Source organism: Cervus elaphus, chromosome 24 (assembly GCF_910594005.1).
Source record: "Cervus elaphus chromosome 24, mCerEla1.1, whole genome shotgun sequence".
NCBI classification, from domain to species: domain Eukaryota; kingdom Metazoa; phylum Chordata; class Mammalia; order Artiodactyla; family Cervidae; genus Cervus; species Cervus elaphus.
Window position 1 is genome coordinate 29,146,453 of NC_057838.1, and position 22,452 is coordinate 29,168,904.

Sequence of the window (22,452 nt, forward strand, 5' to 3'; positions counted from 1 at the left end):
GTAAATCACGGTACTTCAGTAATAAAAGGTAATGATAAAATGTTTTGTACTTGTGATAGTTACACAACCTTGCGACTATAATAAAAACCACTGAATAGAACACCTTAAATAGGTGAGTTACATCCTATTGGCTGTTGACATCAAGATCTCTCAAGGTCATGGACACGAGGGGCTCTTGGAGACTATCCAGGATGTACGAGGATAGCATGGAGGAGACATCTGAGAATGCTGGGTGCAGAGGGGTGTCAGGGGCCTGCCAGCATGTCCCGAGGCCTCTCCTGCGCTTTAACGTCAGCTCTGGCAGCCCTCCTGACCCTGTACTCACCCTGGTCCCACCATCCCCATCTCCCGGGCTCTGGAGGAGTCTGGGAAGGTCCGCAGGCTTCAGAAACCCGAGCTCTATATCCGTGTACTAGACCCAAAATGCATACTAGACACAAAACGGGCTAGTACTCAATATGTAAAAGGTTTTATTTCTACAACCAGCTCACCAATTGTACAGGCAGCCCTGTGTAATCTTTTCCTTTCTTCCATTTCTTTGTGAATTTCTTTTTTGTTTTAAACTTTTTACTATGAAAAATTTCAACCATACACAAGAGTGTAGAGGATAGTACCCATCTCCCTTCACTGATAATGAATAATAATAGTTTGTCAATCTTTCATGTATCTTCCAAACGCATTTTTTTTTCCTGGAGTGTTTCAACGGTAAATGTTAGACACGATACCATCTCACACAAAAACATTTTAGTAAGTAGCTCTGACAGATGAGGAAATGATCAAACATAACCCATAATACCATTATTCACCGAGTCCAAACAGGTTTATTGTTTAGTCCATGCTAAGGCCCAATCAATGTTCAAATTACCCAATTATCTTCCAACACCTTTGTGTCTTTGCTTTGTCTGGATGAGGATCCCAACAAGGACCTCGCACATGGCATTTGACTGCTATGACTCAAGTCTTTTATAACATTTTCCCTTCCCCTTGGTTTTTTCAAGCTGTTAATTTGTTGAAGAAACTACGTATTTGTTATAGAAGTCTGTATGCCTTTTTGAAAGTATTCTCACCTGGGAGACCAAATCTTTAGATTGTTTTTCGCTTCAAAGAAAGATTATGGGGAATGAATTAGTGACAGATGCATAGACAATTAAGTAAATAAAAACCCAAGCCACACTTACCCCAGGAAAAGCAGAACATCTAGCAAACAAATTATAATCATAGCACACTCCTGATTCAGCTTGGATAATTTGTTTCACAGTTGGACTATTGTAAATGCAGATTGATGATATAAACAAAAGCGGCACAGGAAAATGTGGAAGGCAATATAAGAGCTAAATCTTCATGTTCCTTTGCAGTAGTCAAGAGGTAAAACCTAAAGCTGAAAAAAAATTAGCAATATAAGTCTGACAATTAGAAAATACATATAAAGACCAAAGAAATAAGCAGAACTACCATAAAGAGTTGAAAAGAATTGGGAGTGAGAGGGAATAAAATAAAGGACAGTTGATCCTTACAGTGTGTACTGGATCATCAGACTTATTAATTAAATATATATATATATATTTTTTAAAAATAGGGTTCATTTAGCTGGTATCCATGGAGGCTAAAATCTGAGAAAGAATGAATTAAGATTCCAGGGACCCTTGAGGCTCAATGTGGGAGTGTGACTGTTCTTGCCCTCAGAGCTAAGACTGGCCGAGAACAAAGTCTGCCAGACGGCACCATCTCCCCCAGTCCCACTCCCAAGCTGCCTTTAGTTTCTCTGCTCTTTCCCACCATAGTGACTCACCAGAACAGAAATGGCAGCCAAGTGTCCTGTCCAAGCAGGAGATTTCACCATGGCTTTGCCTTTTTATTCTCTCTCCCCTTTGCTGGGAGCTTCCAAGGTACTCTGGGGTAGGAGCTCTCAAAAATTCCCAAAGCTGGTGGTTGGCTCTCCTTTCCTCGGAGATCCCAGTCGGAGGCCTGTTTTTAATTTTAGTATATGTGCTGCCGAAGCGAGCACTGGAGGCCTATTTTCAGATTCAAACTCCTAGCACAGTAAGTGCCACCGGGAAAGCCTGGGGTTTTCATCTCTCCTTCTCTCTCTGCGATTCTTCCAGAGGGGCAGGGTAGTGTCATCACTCTTAAGACCACTGGCCCTTATGGTTTGGCTTTTCATTTGCTGTGTGACCTTGGACAAATTACATAACCTCCCTGAGCTTGCTGGCTGTAAAATGGAAAGCATAAAAATATATCAAGTTGTTGGCAGAGAACAGGCTTGTGGACACAGTGGGGGAAGGAGAAGCTGGGACAAATCGAGAGGGTAGCATGGAAACACGTGTATTACCATATATAAAATAGCCAGTGGGAACTTGTTGTCTCACTCAGGGAGCTCAAACCGGTGCTCTGTGACAACCTAGAGGGGTGGGATGGGGTGGGAGGGAGGTTCAAGAGAGAGGGGACATATGTATGCCTATGACCCATTCATGTTGACATATGGTGGAAACCAACACAATATTATAAAGCAATTGTCCTCCAATTAAAAATAAATTAAAATAATAATAATAATATAGGGTTACGGGGACTTCTCTAGTGGTCCAGGATTAAGAATTTACCTGCCAATGCAGGGGACACAGGTTTGATCCCTGATGCGGCAAGATTCCACATGCTGCGGGGCAACAGGGCCTGTGTGCCACAACTTCTGAGCCCACGTGCTGCACCTGCCGAAGCTCATGCGCCCTGGAGCCTGTGTTTTGCAACAAGAGAAGGCACTGCCCTAAGAAGCCTGTGCGTCACAACTCTGGAGGAGCCCCCGCTCACCGCAACTAGAATAAGACTGTGCAGCAACAAAGACCCAGCATGGCCAGAAATAAACACATTTTTTTTTTTTTTTTACAAAACCTAACTGGAAAAACAAATAATTTATAGGGTGGTTGTCAGGACTTAGAAAGAATCATGCATGTAAGGTGTGTAGCACAGCTCCTGGCAGACCAAGAGCTTGATAAACAAAGCTATTGACCATACCCCGTATGCTATGCTTGGAATCACCCCCCACCCATCCTTGCTGTCCCAGACGCTCCAGGATGAGGCAAGGAACCTCTTTTACAGCCAGAATACTCCCCACCTATAACTGGCACCCCATGCTCCCCAGTTAACATTCACCTCCACCGCTAGCCAGTCTCCTCTTTCCTTTGGATCAGCTTTCATCATGGGTTCTGGCCAAAGGGATCATAATCTCCTTGCTTTTGTCTGGAATCTCAAAGTCCCTACCAATCCGCAGTTTGGAAACACAATGGGATTGGGGCTGCAGAGCCGGGGAGCAGCAGTCTGATGATTCTGAGGGAATTGGGGGCTGGGGCGCCGCCAAGCCAGTGAGACTCTGCAGGGGCATGAATTGGGGTCCAAGCACACAAACCCTGCCCTCCTTGGAGGAAACTGAGGAAAGGAACCAAGCTAGCCCCGAACCTGCTGAGGGAATCTTGACGTTTCCAAAGGAGACTCATCAGTGAGTTTTCCCAGAAGTCACTGAAAGGAGGGACCTGGATCCCACAGCTTCCATAATGGGCCCCTCGAACTGCCCTCCCACCAAGACTGCCCACAGGGGAAAAGACAGAGGTCCCTCAAAGGAAATTAGGATGCTGTCAGGAGAGAGATCTTGGACAATGCCAAAAAATGCCAACTATCTGTTATATGTAGAAACAGGATCTAGATAATTTCCCCCAAGATCAGAACGACTGACTAGATCGAACAAGATAAGATAAATAACAAACAAATGTAGAATCCTCTAGTGAGGATCAAAACATTAACTGCGGGGATTTCCCTGGTGGTCCAGTGGTTAAGACTCTGCACTTCTACTGCAGGGGGCACAGGTTCCATCCCTGAGCGGAGAGCTAAGATGCCACATGCCATGGGATAAGTCCAAGAGAAGAAAAAAGAAACCAACTGCACACAATGAGATGGGGAAGACCCGGTCAATATTGAGAATAAAGTGATGTGGCTGCCAGAAACATTACTTCAGCATATTAATAGGTGGGGTCATATTAATAGAGGAGTAGACTCAAGGAAAGGGGAGGTGAACATTCAGTTTTATTCTCTCAGTTCCAAGAGTCATACTTCAAAGAGAATATTGTTGACCTGGTAAGACACAAACAGAGGAGAGATGTCACCATGGTGAGATCTCAGAACCCTGTCCTTCAAGGAAAGGCTAAGACGACTGGAAGGGTTTGGCCTGGAGAAGAAAATCCTGGAGAAATAACAGATGACTTTACAATCCTGATGGGGTTCCCGCAAGAAAAAATAGTAAAGCTGGTCAGATGATATGGGAAAATGGGAAAAGCCTGAACTCTCCCCCGGAGTCAGAAAAGCTAGATTCAGGCTCCGCTGTTTACCAGCTACTAGAGAGTGACCACTCTTCACACTACAGCATGTGAGACACAATAAGGGCTGAGGATTGGTTTTCTGTGAGAGCTACAGATAGGAAAGCACTGGCAGAGATACTTCAGTTCAACCCTAGGAAGGATTTTCTTTCTTTCTTTTTAAAATTATATTATCATTCTTATCTCTGATTACAAAAGAAATACATGGTTGTATAAAACATTGGTAAACAGAAAAGCAAAATTAGATAAAAATTATATCAACCACGATCTGCATGAGGGCTCAGTCGCTCAGTCATGTCCTGGTAACCCAGTTGGCACAGTGGTAAAGAATCTGCCTGCCAATGCAGGAGATGCAGGTTCAATTCCTGGGTTGGGAAGATCCTCTGGAGAAGGAAATGGCAACCCACTCCAGTATTCTTGCTTGGGAAATCCCAAGGACAGAGGAGCCTGGCAGGCTACAGTCCATGGGGCAAAGAGTCGGACACGACTGAGCACACACACACACACCAATCACTATCTACCTTCTAATATTTAGGGATAGAATAGGTGATGGACTGGTTGGTGGATATTAACAAAAATGGGATCATACAAATAATTATCTGAGAGAAATGAGAGTATCAACATATAATAATGTATATATTAGTATGTAAGGATGCTTATTGCAGTATTGTTTCTAGGGGGAAAAAAAGCTGTTAATCACCTGATTACTCATCAGTAGGGGAATACTGGGACTGTCTGACAAACTAACAGAACATCCACACCATGCAAAACTGTACAGCTAATTAAAAGAAAGGACAGAGCTAGTATGTATTGCCTTCAAAATGTTTCCAACATATATCTGCTTAAAACAAAACAAGCTAATGGAATAATATGCATAGTATGATCCCATTTTTGTAGAAATGCATGCACTTATATATTTTCATATGATGCAAAGAAAACAGGATGATGTTAATGGTGGGTACATCTGCAGGGGGCAGAGCTGGAGAGACCAAGGGTAAGACAGTCCCTGTATTCTTTGAACATTTCTATGTTGCTTGAATTGGGATAATTTCAGCATATATTATGACTCAAATGACTGCGATTTAAATAAATAAACACCAGTCTACTCTCGACATGTCTCCATGCCATCAAAGACCCCACACCATATTTCATGACCACATGGATTCCTTGTGTGGATCTTCCTTAACGTGCTGAGCCTTCCGGTGGCCATTTGATACATCGGCAACTGTCCAAACAGGGACCTGGAGCATTCTGACAGACCTACCTGAAAATGTGCAGAGACAATGACCTACCCACGCCTCAAGCAGAAAATTATGATAGGTACACCAGTGTATGTGCACAAAGATGTCTGTACAGGAATGCTGGTGCCTTGTTATTCTTGCTAGCAAATAGCTAGGAACAACCTACATGTCCGACTTCACGAACTGGCTAAGTAAAAATGACAGGCTGATCATATGTTGCAATTCTCCATGCTGAATACAAGAAATGAGATGGAACTGTAGAAATGTACATGCTAAATATGCCAGGATATATTGGGAAGTGAAGGAGAAGGCGAGTTACAGAACAATATGTACAGTATGATCTCATTTCTATTTAAAATGTGTATGTGGTTGTGCCTTCAAAAAGCTGAAGGGTGTACATCAAGCTGTAGGTGGGATTTACCTGTAGGAGGTCCCTAGAATGTATGTCTCCCTATAAGGACGTAGATCTAGAGATACAAAGGGAGTGAGCTCCCCGTCCCAGGAGGTATGCAAGCAGAGACTGACTGCCCCGTTTTCAGGGATGCTGCGGAAGTGATTTCCACATCCCTCCGAGGTTACCTCGCTTCTCTACTTAGCCCTGAGAATCTCTCAGAGAGAGGAGCTTAGGACCGGGAGAAGAATCCACCGCTAAGGGGAAAGGGTTAAGCTGGGACGGCACTCCTGTGGGCGGGCTCCCCGATCGGCAGCGCGGGGCTCTGTTAGCCAAGTCTGAGCATCTCGGAGGATGCGGCGTGGAGCGCAGCTTCAGGGACGCGCGCAAGGTGAACGCGGGGGCTGCCAGCTTGGCGCCCAGGTGAGGAGCTGGACTAGGGGCGGGCAGTGGAGGGGCTCCGGCAGGGGGTATGGCCTGCAGCCCCCCTCTCAGGTGCGAGCGGCAGGGTCTGCACTAGCGCCTACCCCCACCCGGGACACTGCGGGAAGGCGCGGAGCCAGGGGAGAGGAGATGGAGGAAAAGGAGAGGTAACCCGAGATGGACCGGCTCCTGAGGCTGCCCTGCGGCGGCCCGCATCCTCCCCCAGGACGGCCTCTCCCCAGCCCCTGAGGTAGGGAGAACACCCTCCCCACTAAAAAAAAAAAACAAATCTCTTCAGCAGCTGGCCTCCAGAGCTGGGCAGCCCCCTGCTCATCCGGAGATGACTACATCTCTTGGATCGGGGGTGGTGAGCAGATGGCATATGTTTATCGTTGAAGGCCCAACTCGCCTGCCTCCTCCTCTGCAAATCTTCTCGGACCCCCTGGGTAAACTGAGCCAGTGCGGGTTTCACAGCCCCTACTATAACCATTGGCAGCCTGTGTGACCTTGGCTGAGTTGCTCAACCTCTCTGAACCTTGCTTTTTTTCCCCTATGAAATGGATATACCCACACCTGCTTGTGTCAGGAGGGGTGGATGAAATCGAGGACATGCAGCTAAGCTTAGCACAGGAACTTGAGTGGGGACTAGCTCAACAAAGGAGAACTGTTATTAACCAGCGCCCGTGTCCGTGGCCTTCCAGTTCTTCCCCCTCAGCTCGATCCCACTCCGGACACTGCAACTGAGCCTTCTCTTCTGGTCCCCAGCACCTAGCCTGGGCCAGGAGCAGAGCATGGGCTCCGTGCATGTTTGAGAAGAACTAACGAGGCAGAAACTAAACTCAGTTTGGGGGGTGGGTTTAAGGGGTCTTTGATTCCCCCCAAAATTACCCACAAGCTTTGGTGAGCCTAGACATTTCCCTGGGGAGACCACCTGGCATTTTCTTCAGCTTCTCAAGGTATCTGCAAGCCACCAAGGATGAGGAAGCTGGGAGCTTGGAGCACAAGTGGTCCCCAGAGAGGAATCGAACAGGGTCTCTGCCCTTAAACTCACCCAGGCACTGGCTCTCACAGCCGCTGTCCCCCTCTCCTGGCTGTGGGGTCCCTCCCTGCCTCCCACCTACATTAGGGACTCTCAGGAAGGGGAACTGTAAGGGAATATACTTGGGCTAGGCATATGCAGTGACTGGAGATGAGAAATGAAATACACAGCCCTTGAGAAGCCCCAGGCGGGTGGGGGAGACAGGAGATTACTATACTCTGTGACCAGTGTGACAGGAAGGGGTGGAGGTGTCGGGGAAAGAAATACTCAAGCTGAAACAAGCCACTGTCATATCCTACCTGGATTTCTGCACTGGCCTCTCTCCCCCTTTTAAAACACTTCTCAGATCTCCCTTGTAACGTCTATGCTTGTCATCTCCCTCGGCTTCCTAGGTGGGACACAGAATAAAATCCAGGTGCCTTTTTGTGGCTTTTGAGAAAGCCCTGCCTCCCTGATTTCATCTCTCTCTGCTCCTTTCTCCTGTGAAGGGCCTTTGCACTTTCTGTTTCCTCCAGCAAATGCTTTTTCTGGATATCATCTAATGGATGACTCCTTCTTCCCGTTCTGTATTTAGCTCAAATGTCACCTGAGTGGCCTTTCTTGCACTCCTGTGTAAAGCCGTCCCCCATTCTTCTATTTCTTACCCCTGTTTTATGTTCTCCACAGCCCACCTTATTTAAAAGTATTCATTGTCTGTCTTTCACTCACAACACCAGCTCCGTGAGGGCAGGGAACTTGCCAGTCTTGTTCACTGCTTTATCCCCCAGGCTTGGCACACAGTATGTGCTCCAATTATTTGTTGACATGGTTAGAGGGTTGGTGAGAAAGAAAGCTTTCTGGACAAAAGGAAAAGTCAGAGGGCTCTAATGCTTATTCAGCTCCATTTATGGGCCTGGCCCATCATGTGTTTTGTTATGTCTTATAAGAGGCCCTTGGAGTTAGGTACTAATATTATACCCACTTTACAGATGGGAAAACCATGATGCGGAGGGGAAGAGTAAGTCACCCAGAAACTGGTGAAGCTGGGATTCAAACCCAAGTCCCTCCTCAAAGGCAGGGGCGTATTCCTCTCCCTCTCCACTTCTGTAATTTTTGAGCTGGGCCTTCAAGAATAGGATTTAAAATATATATATATATATATATATATATATATATATATATATATATATATTTATATGTAAAGGATTTCAGCAAGTGAAGGAGAAGGGAGATGGCATTCCAGCCTGAGGGAAGAGCGGTATCGAAGGGGTGGAGTGTCAGGCAGTTCTGTGGGTCCTGAGGGATGGGTGAGCAGCCTGGTGTGGCCTTGGGAGGCCAGGAGAGGACCTTATATTCTCTCCTGAGGGTGATGGGGAACCATCAAAGGTTCTGCAGTTCGGCAGGTGGCATGACCAGAGAGGTAGTGTCAAAAGGACTCCTGGTAGCATGCAGAGGCTGAACAGGAAGGAACGGGCAGAGGAGGAAGCTGCTTCTTTCCCACCAGCCCCCGTGGGGTAGCCGTGGGAGACCCCACCCTCAATCGCCATCCCTCTCTCCTTTTTTCAGGCTCATTCGGTAAGGACTGGAAGCAGAGGGCTCGAGGCCCAGGCATCAGCGTGGAGCATGGCCCCCAGCCCCTGGGGCTGCATGGATGGCTTCCTGCTGCTATTGCCCCTGCTGTCCCTGGGGACCAGCCCTGCCCTGGGCCGGGGCCTTCCCAGACCCCTTGAGGACTCAGAACCACACTTGACCCTTGGAGCCCATGACAGAGGCCCTCTTGACATGGAGCGTCGGGCCTTCGACTTCTTCGGGGAGAAGCCCCGAGACCAGAGCCCCTGGAACACCAGTGTTGCCCAGGTCCCTGCTGAGGAGATGCCAGAGAGGCCCGAAGACACCCTTGGCCCAGCCCTGCATGGACCTAAAGCAGCCCATGGGGCTCAGAGAGAAGGACTCTCAGTGACCGACGACCTCCAGGTGGCTCAAGGGCCAATTTCTCAGGGCTGGACAGGACCTCCTGACTCACAGGAGCCTATGGATCAGGAAGCACCAATCCCCTATCCACTGGGGCCCCCCCACCTCCCTTTCTTCCCCACGACTCCCAGACTCCAACTCCGGCTAGCCACAGTTCCTCCCACGTCGGCGGAACCTGGAGGCCAAGTGGGACAGCTACCACCTAGAGATGGTCTATCGGCCAAAGGCAAGACCAGGGTCTCAGAGACGTTTCCCTGGGACCACAAGGGCCCTTCCCCAACTCTTGCGCCCCACCCGGATATTGTGGCGAGGCCAGGGCTGGAAGAACAGGGTGGGGATGAAGAGGACTTCCAGGAGGCAGCTCAAGGCCCCCTCTCCACCCAACAGGGTCCAGCAGCCCCTGATACTGGCTCAGTATCACCAGCTGAGGGGGCATCCTCTCAGGAGCCTGAGTCCCAGCCAGACCTGGCACTGGCCAGAAGCCTTCCTCCCACTGAGGAGCAGTCCATGGAGCTGCCCAAGACGGCTGGAGGTGGGGAGGCCTGGGAAGTCAGTTTTTCAAGTCCCTCCCCCAAACAGGCTCACCTCCCTGATGTCAGGGGCTCACCAGGACCTCAACCATCAGATCCCCCAGTCTCAGAGACTTCTGATGGGCAGCCCAAGCCAGGTGAGTATCAAAGTGAGGGTGCTGATCAGGGCTGGGAGGGGCAGTGTTCCAGGGCAACTGGGTGTCCCCGTTTCTGTGTGACCTCTGGTCCCTCTGGGTCCCATTTACCTCATTCTGGCAAAGGAGGGTGATCATGCCTCTCTCCTGGAGGATTGTATTTGGGGAAACGCTGGAGGGTCAGGCAAAGCGATGACTGCTTTTTTTATTTCAGAGTTGGCAGCAGTGAATGGAGCAGATCCCATCTCCCCTCAGCGGGTGAGAGGTGCAGTGGAGGCCCCAGGTACCCCCAAGTCCCTCATCCCTGGCCCCTTGGACCTTGGCCCAACTGCAAACCGAACAGAGAGCCCTGTGGGATCCCTGAAGCCAGGTGAGGGCATGGCTGGGGGGTTGGCGAGAGCGGGTACTCTGGAATAAAAGAACCTGTGTGACGTATATAGGGGAGGGGTGGGGAATGAGTGGGGATGAATACCTCCTTAAAGGAACTGACCAACAACTTCAAACAACTTAGGATAATAAACTACTACTCACTGGGTACTCTGGGAGAAGTCATTTGCATTCTGGGGACTAGAAAAGTCTTAAATTAACATGGGTTTATTTAGTGCAAGAGATTCTCCAACTCCCATAATTCACTGGAGGAGCTTTGAAAAAATTCCAAAGCCCAGGCACCAACGAGAGGAATTCTGATTGAGTTGATCTCCAGGTGATTCTAATATGCAGCCCCTATTGAGAACTGCTGTTGTGTCAATAAAAATGACAGGACACATCCATTTAACCCTTAGTGGGTGTTGGGGACGATGCTAAACGTTTAATCCTCACCGCAACCCAAGGGGGGGGGGGGGGGGAGGATGCTGTTAACTATCCCCACTTTACAGATGTGCTTGGCAAAGTTATATAACTTGTTCACCACACCGGAGCATGATGGGAAATCAAAAGCACTTTTCAAAGGGCTATTTTAATATTGTTATTATTGCAGATGAAGCCGAGGAGTGGCCGGGGCGCCCCCAAAGCCATCCCCCAGCACCCCCTGTCCAGGCCCCCTCGACGTCTCGCCGGGGCCTCATTCGGGTCACCACGCAGCGCGCCCTGGGCCAGCCACCCCCTCCGGAGCCCTCAGCCAGCTCCACGGCATCAGTCCCTGCCTCCAGCCCCCCAGCCAACGCCACGGCACCCCCTCTGCGCTGGGGTCCTCTGCGACGGGTGCTGAGCTTTTCCTGGGAGCTGCACGTTTACGGGGTGGGGGTGCTCTTCCTGCTGCCCGCGTTGTTGGCACTGGCGTCGCTGGCAGCCGCCCCTGCTGGGCCCCGGCTGGCGCTGGTAGCGGCGGTGCTGGTGCTGGTAGCGGCGGGGCTGCGGTCCGCCTACATGCTCACCGACCCGTATGGCTCGCAGGCACGGCTGGGTTTGCGCGCCGGCCTGGTGCTCTACAATCTGCCCTTCCCCTTGCTACTCACCTCGCTGGCGGCCCTGACCTTGCTGGGTCTGGGCGTGGGGCTGCCACAGCAGCTGCAAAACCCGCTCCTCCTGGGAGCGCTGGCGTTGGCGCACGGCTTGGGGCTGCTCGCCACAGACCTGCTGTCAGCGAGGCCTGCGCTCAACCTCCTGGCCCAGGGTTTATCGTGCGCCTGGGGCGCGGCCGTGGCTCTGGGCACTCTCTGTCTGTGCCGTCGCCGCCTGTTGGACGGGCCGAGGGGCTGGGATGCCAGCCCGGGCCCGAGGCTGCTGGCCGTGGCCGGCGCGCTGGGGCTGCTGGCCAGCGGCTTGCAGCTGGCGGCGGCGCTCTGGCTGTACCCGGGCCCGGGCCGGGTGGGCCGCTTCTCGTGGGCTTGGTGGGGCGTCCACTTCTGGCTGCGCCTACTGGAGCTGACATGGGCACTCACCCTGGCACTGGCCGCTCTGGCCTCCGCGCGGCCCAGGCCGCCCACAGAGCACGCTTGCTGGGCTAAGCTGCTGCGCCTGGCGTGCCCCACGCCCTCTAGCAAGAGCGAGGTGCCGGAGCGGCCCAACAACTGCTATGCGGGGCCCAGTGGCGTCAGCGCAGGTACCCTGGCCATCAGCAAGAGCCTCATCCGCAATCCGGCGGAGGGTGGGCCTCCAGCCACGCCCAGTTCCGGCGCCTGGGGTTCGGCTGCGTCACTGAGCCGCGGTCCCCAGGGTGGCCCCGGACTGTCCCGCAGCAGCGTGGGGCCGGCGCCATCGATAAGCGAGCTGGACCTGCGGCCGCCATCACCCATCAACCTGAGCCGCAGCATCGATGCCGCGCTCTTCCGAGAGCACTTGGTGCAAGACAGCGTCTTCCGACGCTGCGGCCTCCGCTGCCTGGCCTCCCCGCCGCCCGGGGGCGCGCTGCGGTCGCGCCGGGGCAGCCACCCCGACGCGGAGCTCGACGCCTTGGGTTCTTCGCTCCTCCGAGGCCGAAGCCGGTCGCTTAGCGACGTGCGCATGCGCGGCCCGGTCCCGCCACACGTGGCGGACGAAGTTGACGCGGCGGCTTCCCGCAGCTCCGTGGACAGCTTCTCCCGGGGCTCGCTCAAGATCAGCTGGAACCCGTGGCGTCACGGGCTGTCATCGGTGGATAGTCTGCCTCTGGATGAGCTGCCCAGCACAGTGCAGCTACTGTCTACCCCAGCTCCTGCCCTGGCTCCCGCGCGGTCTGGGGAGCCCCAGAATGGGATCCAGCCTCGCTGCAAGACGGGAGACTCGCGCAGCGCCTCCAGTGACACCATCGAGCTTTGAGGGGTCCAGAAACTCAGGACCAGGGCCCCTCCTTCGGGGCCCTAGCGCAAACCTTCTGGGACTTTAAGCATTTGAAAGACATTCCAGGAGTATTCCTGGGCTTCCAACTGAATGCAACCTCCGGAGACAGCCAGACATGAACCCACCCCCAGCCCAGGATTTTTGTTTTTTAAAATATCTCTATTTTTTTCAGCGGGTATTTTGCACAGAGGCCGAGACTTATACGGAATACAGGGTGGACATGCACGGATTTGAGGATGGGGAACAGGGTACAGGTGCCCGAAAACATCCCCTCCAGATTCCCCAGGGTGAAGATGAGTCTTGCTTGTCCAGACTGTCCTCTTTGTGCCAAAGAAATAAACCCTTAGGACTTGGCTCATGCCTCCTTCTGCCCTTGCCAGGTTCCTATTTAGAGGAGATGGCCCCCTTCACCCACCCACCTAGTGATTCCAAGTCCTGTGTGTAATGTGGAAGGGAGGAATTCCAAAGGAAAGGGCACTCAACTCTCCGAGGCTTTTTTTCTTGGTCTGCACCGGGTCTTCCTTGCTGTGTGTGGGTTTTCTCTAGTCTTGGCCAGTGGCCAGGGAGGGCTACTTTGGTTGCAGAGCATGGGCTCAAGGTCACGGGGGCTTCAGTAGTTGTGGTGAATGGGCTTAGTTGCCCGTTAGCACATGGAATCTTCCTGGCAGGGATCGAGCCCCGTGTCCCCTGCATTGGCAGGCAGATTCTAAACTACTGGACCACCAAGGAAGTCCCCTTGGAGGCTTTAGAAGTAATGGCTACCAATATTTCATGGAATATCTATCTGCTGTACACTTTTCAGCTCTTTATATCCATCACCTTAATTCTCACATTAAGCCTGAATGGGAAGCATTATCATGCCCATTTTATAGAAGAGTCATTTGTCAGGGTCCTTTGGCAAATGATAGGTAGTACTGAACTGAGAAAGTTCCATTCCTTTGGTTCCGCCATCCCCCTTCCTCTTTAACATACTTCAGGGCCAAGGCTCTCCTTTGCCTTCCTTCTACTCCTCCCATCAAGAGAGCCTTCAGTTTCCTAGGGTTTTAGGAAACTTCCCCAAGGGTGGAGGGCTCTCAGTAGCTTAAGCCAACCCATGGCAGGTGGGAACAGGTAGGAAGACAAGCTTCTCCATTTTCTAAGACCTTTCTTTATTTCCTGAGATGAATAAATAAATCAGTGGCCGAGGGGCAGGGGGGTGAGTACAGAACAGGAGCTGGCAGCATGCAGCTGGCAGGAGGGGGCTGTGAAGGGCCCACCCCTGCAGGGACACCTTCTCCCACCCCACCCTGGGCAAGGGCCAAAGCTCACCAGCAGCCACAACGAGGAGACACTGTTTAAAAAAAATTCACACATTGTGAAGCCGGCCCAGTGCCCCAAGGTCAAGATCTCAAGGCACCCGCCCTTTGGGCTACTTTTTCACCCCAGGGGCCTGGTGTCTGGGCTGCTCTATGAAGTGGGGAGGGGGTGCTTACCCCACTCTCAAAAATAAAGCAAGTGCCTCAAGTGTCCAGATGGGAGAGTCCTGACCTTGAGGGCAGCCTGGGCAGGAGGAGATGATGCAGGTGTGGCAGCAATTATCTGCCCTTGATGAAGCCCTCCAGCACACGGTCACTGCGCTCTGACAACCAGTAGCCAGTCATGGCTGCCACAGCTCCAATGAAGATGGCGGTAAAGACCAAGTCGCCCTTGGCAGCCAGTGTGGCCAGTGCGCAGATGATGACACCAAAGAACATCTGCTGCAGCACCACCAGCTCGTCCTCCGTCATCTCCGAGAAGAAGCCCGCTGACTCTGAGCAAGAGAAGCGCCTGTCACTCATTTCCTCTTTCTGGAGCCTCCTACACGCCTGATCATCGCTGCCACATACATGCCCGCTGGGCACGCCACCACACGGCATCATTCGCCACTGAGAACAACTCCCAGATGGGCAGTTATTATCCGTGTTTCACTAAATGGAAAACTGAGGTGCAGAGAGGTTTGCCCAAGGCCATGTAAGACAGTCATGTCAGAGCACGTGTACAAGCCCAGCTCCAGAGTCAGAGCACCTGGATTTGACACCAGCTCTGCCACCTGCTTACCTTGGGGCCCTGGGCAAGCTGTTTCATCTCTCTGTGTCCCTGTTTCCACTATGCAGAGTGGGGATGAGAATAAGACCTATCACACAGGGTTTGTTTTAGGGGTGAAATCAGTCAGTATGTACAACATGCCTGGAACAGCATGTGACATGTAGTTCGAAACCATGCAGATGGTCACTATCACCATCACTGTGATTGTCCTTCATCTCATCACACCCACAGCTTACAACAGCCCTCAGCAGCTGGGCAAGGACAGATGGGGAAAGAGGCTTAGGGAGGCAGAATGATTTGACGCCAAGTCAGATTTCCTTTCTACCCTGGGAAGGGTGAGGCCACCAAAGGCCAGCCTGGAAGGTGGGGTTCTTGTGCCAGGGCAGCCTCGTGAAGGGGTGGGGAAGGGAAGGTCTGCAGCTGCCCAGGTGAGGGGCTTGCCGGCCCTCCTCCTGTATGGGAAACTCCCCTCCCCGGGCTCCTGGGGCTCACCTGGGATCTGCTCCTTCACACAGATGCCTTCCATCTGTTTGTAGCCGTCGGCACAGACGCAGCGGTAACTGCCCTCGGTGTTCTCACATTGCTGGTTCTCTCCTGGGCACACCGCCGTCTCGCACTCGTCCACATCTTGAAGGAGGGCAAGGAGGGCTCAGAGCCCTGACCGCCAGGGTCCCATCTCACTCACATCCTGACACCCCGCTGCCCTGGCCCAGGCAATATTCCGCCCTTCCTTCCCACACCCCGTCCACAGTCCAGCCCCTGTCGATTCGTGGTGGGCGAGGCACTCGTGGGTGGCAGGACACTCACCGAGACACTTGGAGCCCACCTGCTGGTAGCCAGGGCTACACTTCTTACAGCGGCCGGGTCCCGCCCCCATGCAGCCCAGGCAGGCCTTGGCACAGTCTGGAGCAGGGAGAGAGATGAGGGCGAGCTGCCCGTGGCCTGGGGGAGCGCTGCTCCAGAAGGGACCTAGGGTGGGGGGGTTGGGGCACCTGGGAAGGCAGCAGTTTGTGGGGAAAGGCGTCGGCAGCCCCTCCCACCCTCCCCACAGCTGTCCCCAGAAGACAGGAGCAGACACTCACCCCGGCACTCGTAGGAGCCCTCCGTGTTCACACAAAACTGGTCGGCTCCACAGCTGGCTCGCTCCGTGCCGCATTCATCAATGTCTGCGAAGAGGCCGGCAGGGTGGAGACTTCAGTCCCCATTTCACTCACAGGGAAGCTGAGGCCAGGGTGGTTGGGAAAGGACTTGCCCGGGCTCAAAGAGTATGGCTGAGACAGCAGGCTGTCCGCCACCTGGACACAGGGGTGCAGCTGGACTCGGGCTGGCCACCTGGAGACTACTGGTTTTCAACTTAGTGGCTAACTGTGGCCTTGGGACCGAGTTTTTGCCAATGGGACGCAGACAAAAGTGACATGCTGCCCTTTTTGCTTGGCCTTAAAACAACGGACTTAGATGCTCTGTGCCCTTCGTTCTCTACCTCACCTCCTCAGTGCCAGGTGGTGGACAAAGAGGTGCCCATGATCCAGCCTCAACCAGGAAGACAATACCCAGGGGAGGACTGCACAGGAAGACAGAAGGAATCCAGGTCCTAATGACCGTGATAAGCGGAGCTTTTCTGCTAGCCTGGACCACTGGCTTCAAGACTGATATGAGATGAAAAGAAATCTCTATATTCACTAAGCCACAGTCTTTGGGGATCTTTCTGTTACAGCAGCTTAGCCTTTACCCTCGATCTATCTAAATGACAAGACAGGGACCAAACTAAGTCTCGAACACAGGTTTCCTGACCCCAAGTTCAGTATCCTCATTCCCCTGGCTAACCCTTCTCCAATCTTCAAGACCAGAGCCCAGTTGACACCTCCTCCAAGAGGCCTTTCCTGATTCCCCACCACCACCAAACTGGATGAGACACATTTCCCGCTGTACAACAATAGGTCTCTACTGAAAGTGCCTGGTTGCTTTCCCGCTTTTCCACCCAGGTTGATATTTCTCTATGAAGATGGAGACTGGACTGGTCGAGCCTAGAGATATGTGTGTTGATGGGGCACCAAGCCCTTGCCTGCCCTCCCAGACAGGGTGCCACTCACCTACACACTTGAGGTGATGCAGGGCCCAGCCCTTCTTGCACTGCAAACAGTGTGACTCCTCAGGTCCTGAGCAGCGGGCACAGGGGCCAAAACAAGCTGGGCGCAACGGGGGAAGTATGAGGGTGGGCAGACCGGCATCCCACTCACCCGTGCCCGGCCCCGCGCCTCTGGGCTACCTACCCGAACATACCAGATGGCTGGCGTTGCGCTCCGCCTCAAAGTAGCCGAGGCCGCACTGGCCACAGGCCTCACCCCCGTAGCCAGCTTGGCAGTCACAGAGCCCGCTGCCCCCTCGAGTCCCGTCCCCTTCACAACGGCCGTAGCCACCGCAGGGCCGCTCCGCACCCCCAGGACAGGCTGTGGGCAGACACCGAAACAGGTGGGATCATAAATACAACTTCTTATGTAGAGAGTATTTTCCCCCATGTCAGTAAACATTTTTGGAGAGGAAACCATTTTAACAATGCCATAATATTCTGTCATAAAACTTTATGAAATTTACTTAACCACTCCATTGTGGAATGGTTAGGTTAATCACAAATCTTTTCTTTTAGGAAGACTGCATTGCCCATCTTTGTTGCTAACTCTTTATATGTGCAGCTGCAAGAGAGATTTTTCTAAAAGGGGCTGGTAGTAAGTTCAGCTCCTGTCTCAGGACTGTGTGGAAAAAAACTGGTGAGAGCAGGGCCTTCAAGGCCTGTCCCTAAGAAGGTCGTACCTTAGTCCCTTAGTCCAGGCATGGGAAATGTGGGGCTGGGGCTGGGGGGATTTTTCAAATACATGATAGAAACCATGGTCCCATCTGACTCAGTCTAGCCCCATATCTCTTTTCAGTCATTCCCCATTGATTTGCTCATCTCACCAACCAGCTCTGTGAGGTAGGTGAGTAGACACGTCCAGAGAAGTGATCTGAGGAGCCTGAGCTCACAGAGCCAGCCAGGGGCGGGGCCACAACTGGCCCCCTGGCCCCAGCAGTTCCCTTCTAGCCCCCAAGAGGACCTGGAAAAACTCACGAAGGCAGGAGGGCCCGAAGGTGCCTGAGGGGCAGCAGAGCTTCAGGGAATCTGAGCAGAGCCACTGGAAGAGGTCGGGGGCTTCCTGCTGCCTGAGGTGGGGGGACAGTGCGGGGGCTGAGACAGTGTCAGAGGTGCTGCCCACCCCACCCCCCAACCTCCCATAGCATCTGTGACACAGCCATTTTGGGCACAGGACCCATAAGGCCGCCCTCATCTTGTCTGGCAGAGTTGTAGACTGCAGCTCAGAGAGGGAGCTTTGGCTCCCCAGCAGTCCTTGGCACATGTGGGTTTGGAGGAAGGAGCCAAAGGAGGACATACCCCGAGCTCACCACCCCCTGCTTAACCAGCCGGCCTGGCCTTAGCCCCTCCCAGGAAGGCCCCCGTCACTCACTTGTGAAACCACCAGCTCTCCACCAGCTCCTCACTCAGCTCCAGCAGGCGGTGGCACTCGAAATCCGACTTGCTGCACACGCCCTCAAGCACCTCTACCAGGCGGGTCTCACTGACGGGACAGGCAGGGGTGGTAGGAACACTCTCCAGCCCACCGACTACCCTCCTTATAATCCCTTCCCCCACCTGGTGCCACAGTGTCAAAGGCCACAGGCCAAGGGGTACTAGTTTTGGGAGTCAGACAGAGCTGGGTTCCAGTCTAGTGGTGTGACCTTGGGCAGGTCATTTAATCTCTCCTAAGCATGTTTTCTCATCTGTAAAATGGGGACAGTGACTCCCCTGCAGATTTGCTGGAAAACAGCTCAGTCCCTGCATCTGTACAACATAATATGATAGCCTTGCTCGGTAGATGTGCTTAAAAACATATCATATAACAAGTGTTGGCAAGGATGTAGAGAAACTGGAACCCTCCTATATAGCAGGTGGGAATGAAAAATGGTGCAGCCACTGTGGAAACCATTCAGCAGTTTCTCCATAAGTTAAACATGGAATCACCATATGACTCAGTAATTCCACTCCTGGATACTTTGCCAAAAGAATGCAAAACAGGTGTTCAAACAAAAACTTGTACACAACCATTCACAGCAATACTATACACAGTAGCCAAAAGGCAGAAACCACCCAAATGTCCATCAACTGATAAATGGATAAACAAATGTGGTCTATTAATGCAACAGAATATAACTAAGCCTTAAAAAGTAATAAAGTACTGATATCTGCTACAAAGTGGATGAACCCTGAAAACATTATGCTGAGTGAAAGAAGCCAGACATAAAAGGCTATATTGTATGATTCCAACAGAATCAGCAAATCCACAGAGACATATAGCAGATTAGTGGTTTCCAGCAGCCGGGGGAAGAGAGAATGATGCTCCATGGAGATGGAGTTTCTTTTCTGGGGAATGAAATTGTTTGGGAACTAGATGATGGTAATAGTTGCAAAACACTGAATATACTAAATGTATATACTAAATATTTAATATACATTGGTATATCTAACGGTAAATTTATCTAATGGTAAATTTTATGTTATTGCATTCTACAACAATAAAAAAAATGTTTAATGTATATACAATACAAAAAATGCATTACATTATGCTTAAAGGGTCTGGCATAGTGCCTGGCATATAGGAGGTGGTGACTTAAAATAAAACCAAAAAACAGGAACCGTTATAGAGCTAGAATGGCCCTTAGGGTTACCATGGTCAACCCCCTCATTCCCAAATGAGGAAACTGAGGCCCACTGAGGGAAAGGAAAATGACCAATGTTACATAGTAACAAAACTTTTCTTTCTAGCGGTTTAATCACAGTTTAATCTTTACCACAATCATATAAAACTGGATTGACTTTAATACTCCCAATTTACGGATAAGGATGAGGATCAAAGGTGAAGTGATCTATCTTCCCGTAGGTATAAAGGATCACAACTGACAACATGGCCTAATTTCAAGCATGGCATTCCAATCCCTGATTAGACTTTGAAAAGCTAAAGGGTCTAGGACTCGGGCCTCTCCTCTCAATATAATCTCATCTTGGGAGGGGGGATCGAGATGGGGAACACATGTAAATCCATGGCTGATTCATGTCAATGTATGGCAAAACCACTACAATATTGTAAAGTAATTAGCCTCCAACTAATAAAAATAAATGGAGAGAAAGAAAAAAAAAATCTCATCTTGTTCCCTGGCTTTATAAACTGACTATATGTTGATGACTGTCAAATTCATGTTTCCAGCCCTATTTCTCCCCTGAACTCCTGACTCCTACATCTAACTCTACTTGACTATTTAATGGACGTTGCAGCCCAATATGTCCAAAGAGAACACCTCATTCCATGCCTCCCCTAGACCCATTTATCTCATCTCAGAAAACAGTCCCACTATTCACCCAGTTGCTCAGGCCCCAAACGGAGTGAGCACCTTTTATTCTTTTCCTCTCACACCTCATAATGATTCCATCATCATGTCCTATCCTATCTGCAAAATAAACCCAGAAACTGACCCTTTCTCACCATATCCACCACTGCCAACATGCCTAGTCTATGACCTAGCCTCCCAACTGGTCTTCCTGCTCCTCCACCACCACCCCCTATAATCTGTCCCTGTGAGAGACCTTTTGTAGGTATAAATAAAACTGTTATCACTTCCCGGCTCCAAACCTTCTGATGACTTCCTGATATACTCAGAGCAAAATCTAAATGTCTGTCTGTGACTTTCCGGGCCCTCTGCCTTCATCTTCTGCCATTCTCCCTTCAGTTCACTCCAAATCCAACCGCTACTCAAATACATCAAGCTCAGTCCCACTCTGTCCAAACCCTTTCCTGAACTGTTGCAGTCTACTTCTGCACCTCAGGTCTCTGTTCAAATGTCATACGCTGAATGCAATGTCTCCCATCAATCTGCAGTCCATCCTGCTTCACCTGATATGACTTTATTAATTTGTTGGGCTTCCCTAGTAGCTCAGTGGTAAAGAATCCACTTGCTAATACAGGAGATGTGGATTTGATCCCTGGGTCAGGAAGATCCCCTGGAGAAGAAATGGCAACCCACTCCAGTATTCTTGCCTGGAAAATCCCATGGGCAAAGCAGCCTGGCAGGCTTCAGTCCACAGGGTTGCAAAAGGGTCAGAAGTGACTTAGTGATTAAACAATAACAACTTATCTATTCACTGTCTCCTCTACTAGAACGTAAGCTCCTTGAAGGTGGGATTCTGATTGGCTTGTTTAGTGCTGTCCTGTATTCAGAGACATTGGCCACGAGTCTCTAGGCCTCCACCAGCATAGCAGAGACTGGGATGTTAGGTATACAAACTCACCCCTCCAGCCTCTTTCTTACCTGTCTTTGTATTTGGACAACTTCTCTTCCTCCCAAGCAGTGTTTCCACCTCCAAAGTTGTCCCGGATGGTTCTCTCCAGGCCCTGGAAATGGAGAAAATTAGTAATATTAAATAGCTAAGTACACTGCCTGGCACATTCCAGCACTTGTATTTCACAAACCAGGAAACTGAGGCAGAGAGGCAACCTGCCCAAGTCTATTCAAACAGCAAGTAACCAAGCTGGGACATGAGTCCATACAGACTTGTATCCCAGAGCTCCAAACTCTCAACCCCTGTGTTACAGTAGCTGGCCCCTCCTCTTACATTGCTGACGCACCCACCTTGTTGAAGCTGTCAACCAGTCCCCGGCAGGTGTGACACGGATGGGGCTCAGTGTGGGGAGAAGACTGGGGAGGCACAGAAATTTGGACCCAGACCAGGCCTGGGAAGCCAAGGAAGAGGCTCAGACCACAGAGCAGAGCTGGGGCCATGCCCCTTGAGGATCTTGGGGCCATCTTTTCCCAGGCTGGGGACCTGTAGACAGAGGATATGGGGAGGGTTCACTAGGGAAGCCAAGTGGGAAGGAAAAGGGTGGGTTCTGCGGTGCTGCGGGTCTGGGGGCCCAGATCTGTGTTATAAGAAAAGAAGGCTAGACTGGGTTAAGTCCGAGGGAGGGGAGGCAGTTAGGGAAAGGAAGCTATTCTAAAATTCCAGGACGGTAATAAGTTAGCATCGCCGCTGCGGGGGGGAGATGGCCAGGATCCTCGGCAAGGAGGTAGGAGTCAGCCCATCGTTTTAGAGTCGGAATACGGTTCTAAAAGGCTGAATCAGCGGAATTATGGAGAACTGGTCAGATTCCTAAATACTGCGGGAGAAGACTCCGGATGAACGGTCTTGGGGGGAGGAGTCCGGAACTCCGGTGTGGGGGAGGGTGGAGGAGCCCGGATCCGGATATGAAGAGGTCAGGTCCAGGGCCTTCAGACGGCAAAGGCGTGGCCCACTAGCGGTCAAGGAAGGATCCAGATCCACAGAGGCCGAGGAGGAGAAAGAGACTACCCACCCAGCCCGCGGCCGCCAGCAGCTCAATCTTCCCCAACGCAGCGGCTGCGTAAGACGTGCACCCACCGCCTACTCCGCAGCCGGGAGGGGCGGAACCCACGCCACAGCCAATGGCAGCGGGCCATGTGCTATTGCG

The 22,452-nt window shown here is 51.5% G+C and overlaps 2 protein-coding genes across 2 annotated transcripts; one reads left to right on the forward strand and one right to left on the reverse strand.

The window, feature by feature from the left end:
• Positions 1-6,317: 6,317 nt before the first annotated feature.
• Positions 6,318-13,177, forward strand: PRRT3 (proline rich transmembrane protein 3). Its single transcript, XM_043885929.1, has 4 exons — positions 6,318-6,413; positions 8,998-10,069; positions 10,281-10,436; positions 11,043-13,177. The coding sequence occupies exons 1-4, from the start codon at positions 6,345-6,347 to the stop codon at positions 12,800-12,802; spliced, it is 3,057 nt and encodes a 1,018-aa protein (XP_043741864.1). The 5' UTR covers positions 6,318-6,344; the 3' UTR covers positions 12,803-13,177.
• Positions 13,178-13,950: 773 nt separating this feature from the next.
• On the reverse strand, positions 13,951-22,435 carry CRELD1 (cysteine rich with EGF like domains 1). The gene is made up of 11 exons (XM_043885940.1): positions 22,318-22,435; positions 21,599-21,791; positions 21,278-21,360; positions 18,385-18,495; positions 17,991-18,082; positions 17,158-17,334; positions 16,978-17,073; positions 15,970-16,053; positions 15,695-15,790; positions 15,380-15,514; positions 13,951-14,612 (listed from the first exon to the last, which is right to left on the reverse strand). Exons 2-11 carry the CDS (start codon positions 21,770-21,772, stop codon positions 14,398-14,400), a joined length of 1,263 nt encoding a protein of 420 aa, XP_043741875.1. The 5' UTR covers positions 21,773-21,791; positions 22,318-22,435; the 3' UTR covers positions 13,951-14,397.
• Between the last annotated feature and the right edge of the window lie 17 nt (positions 22,436-22,452).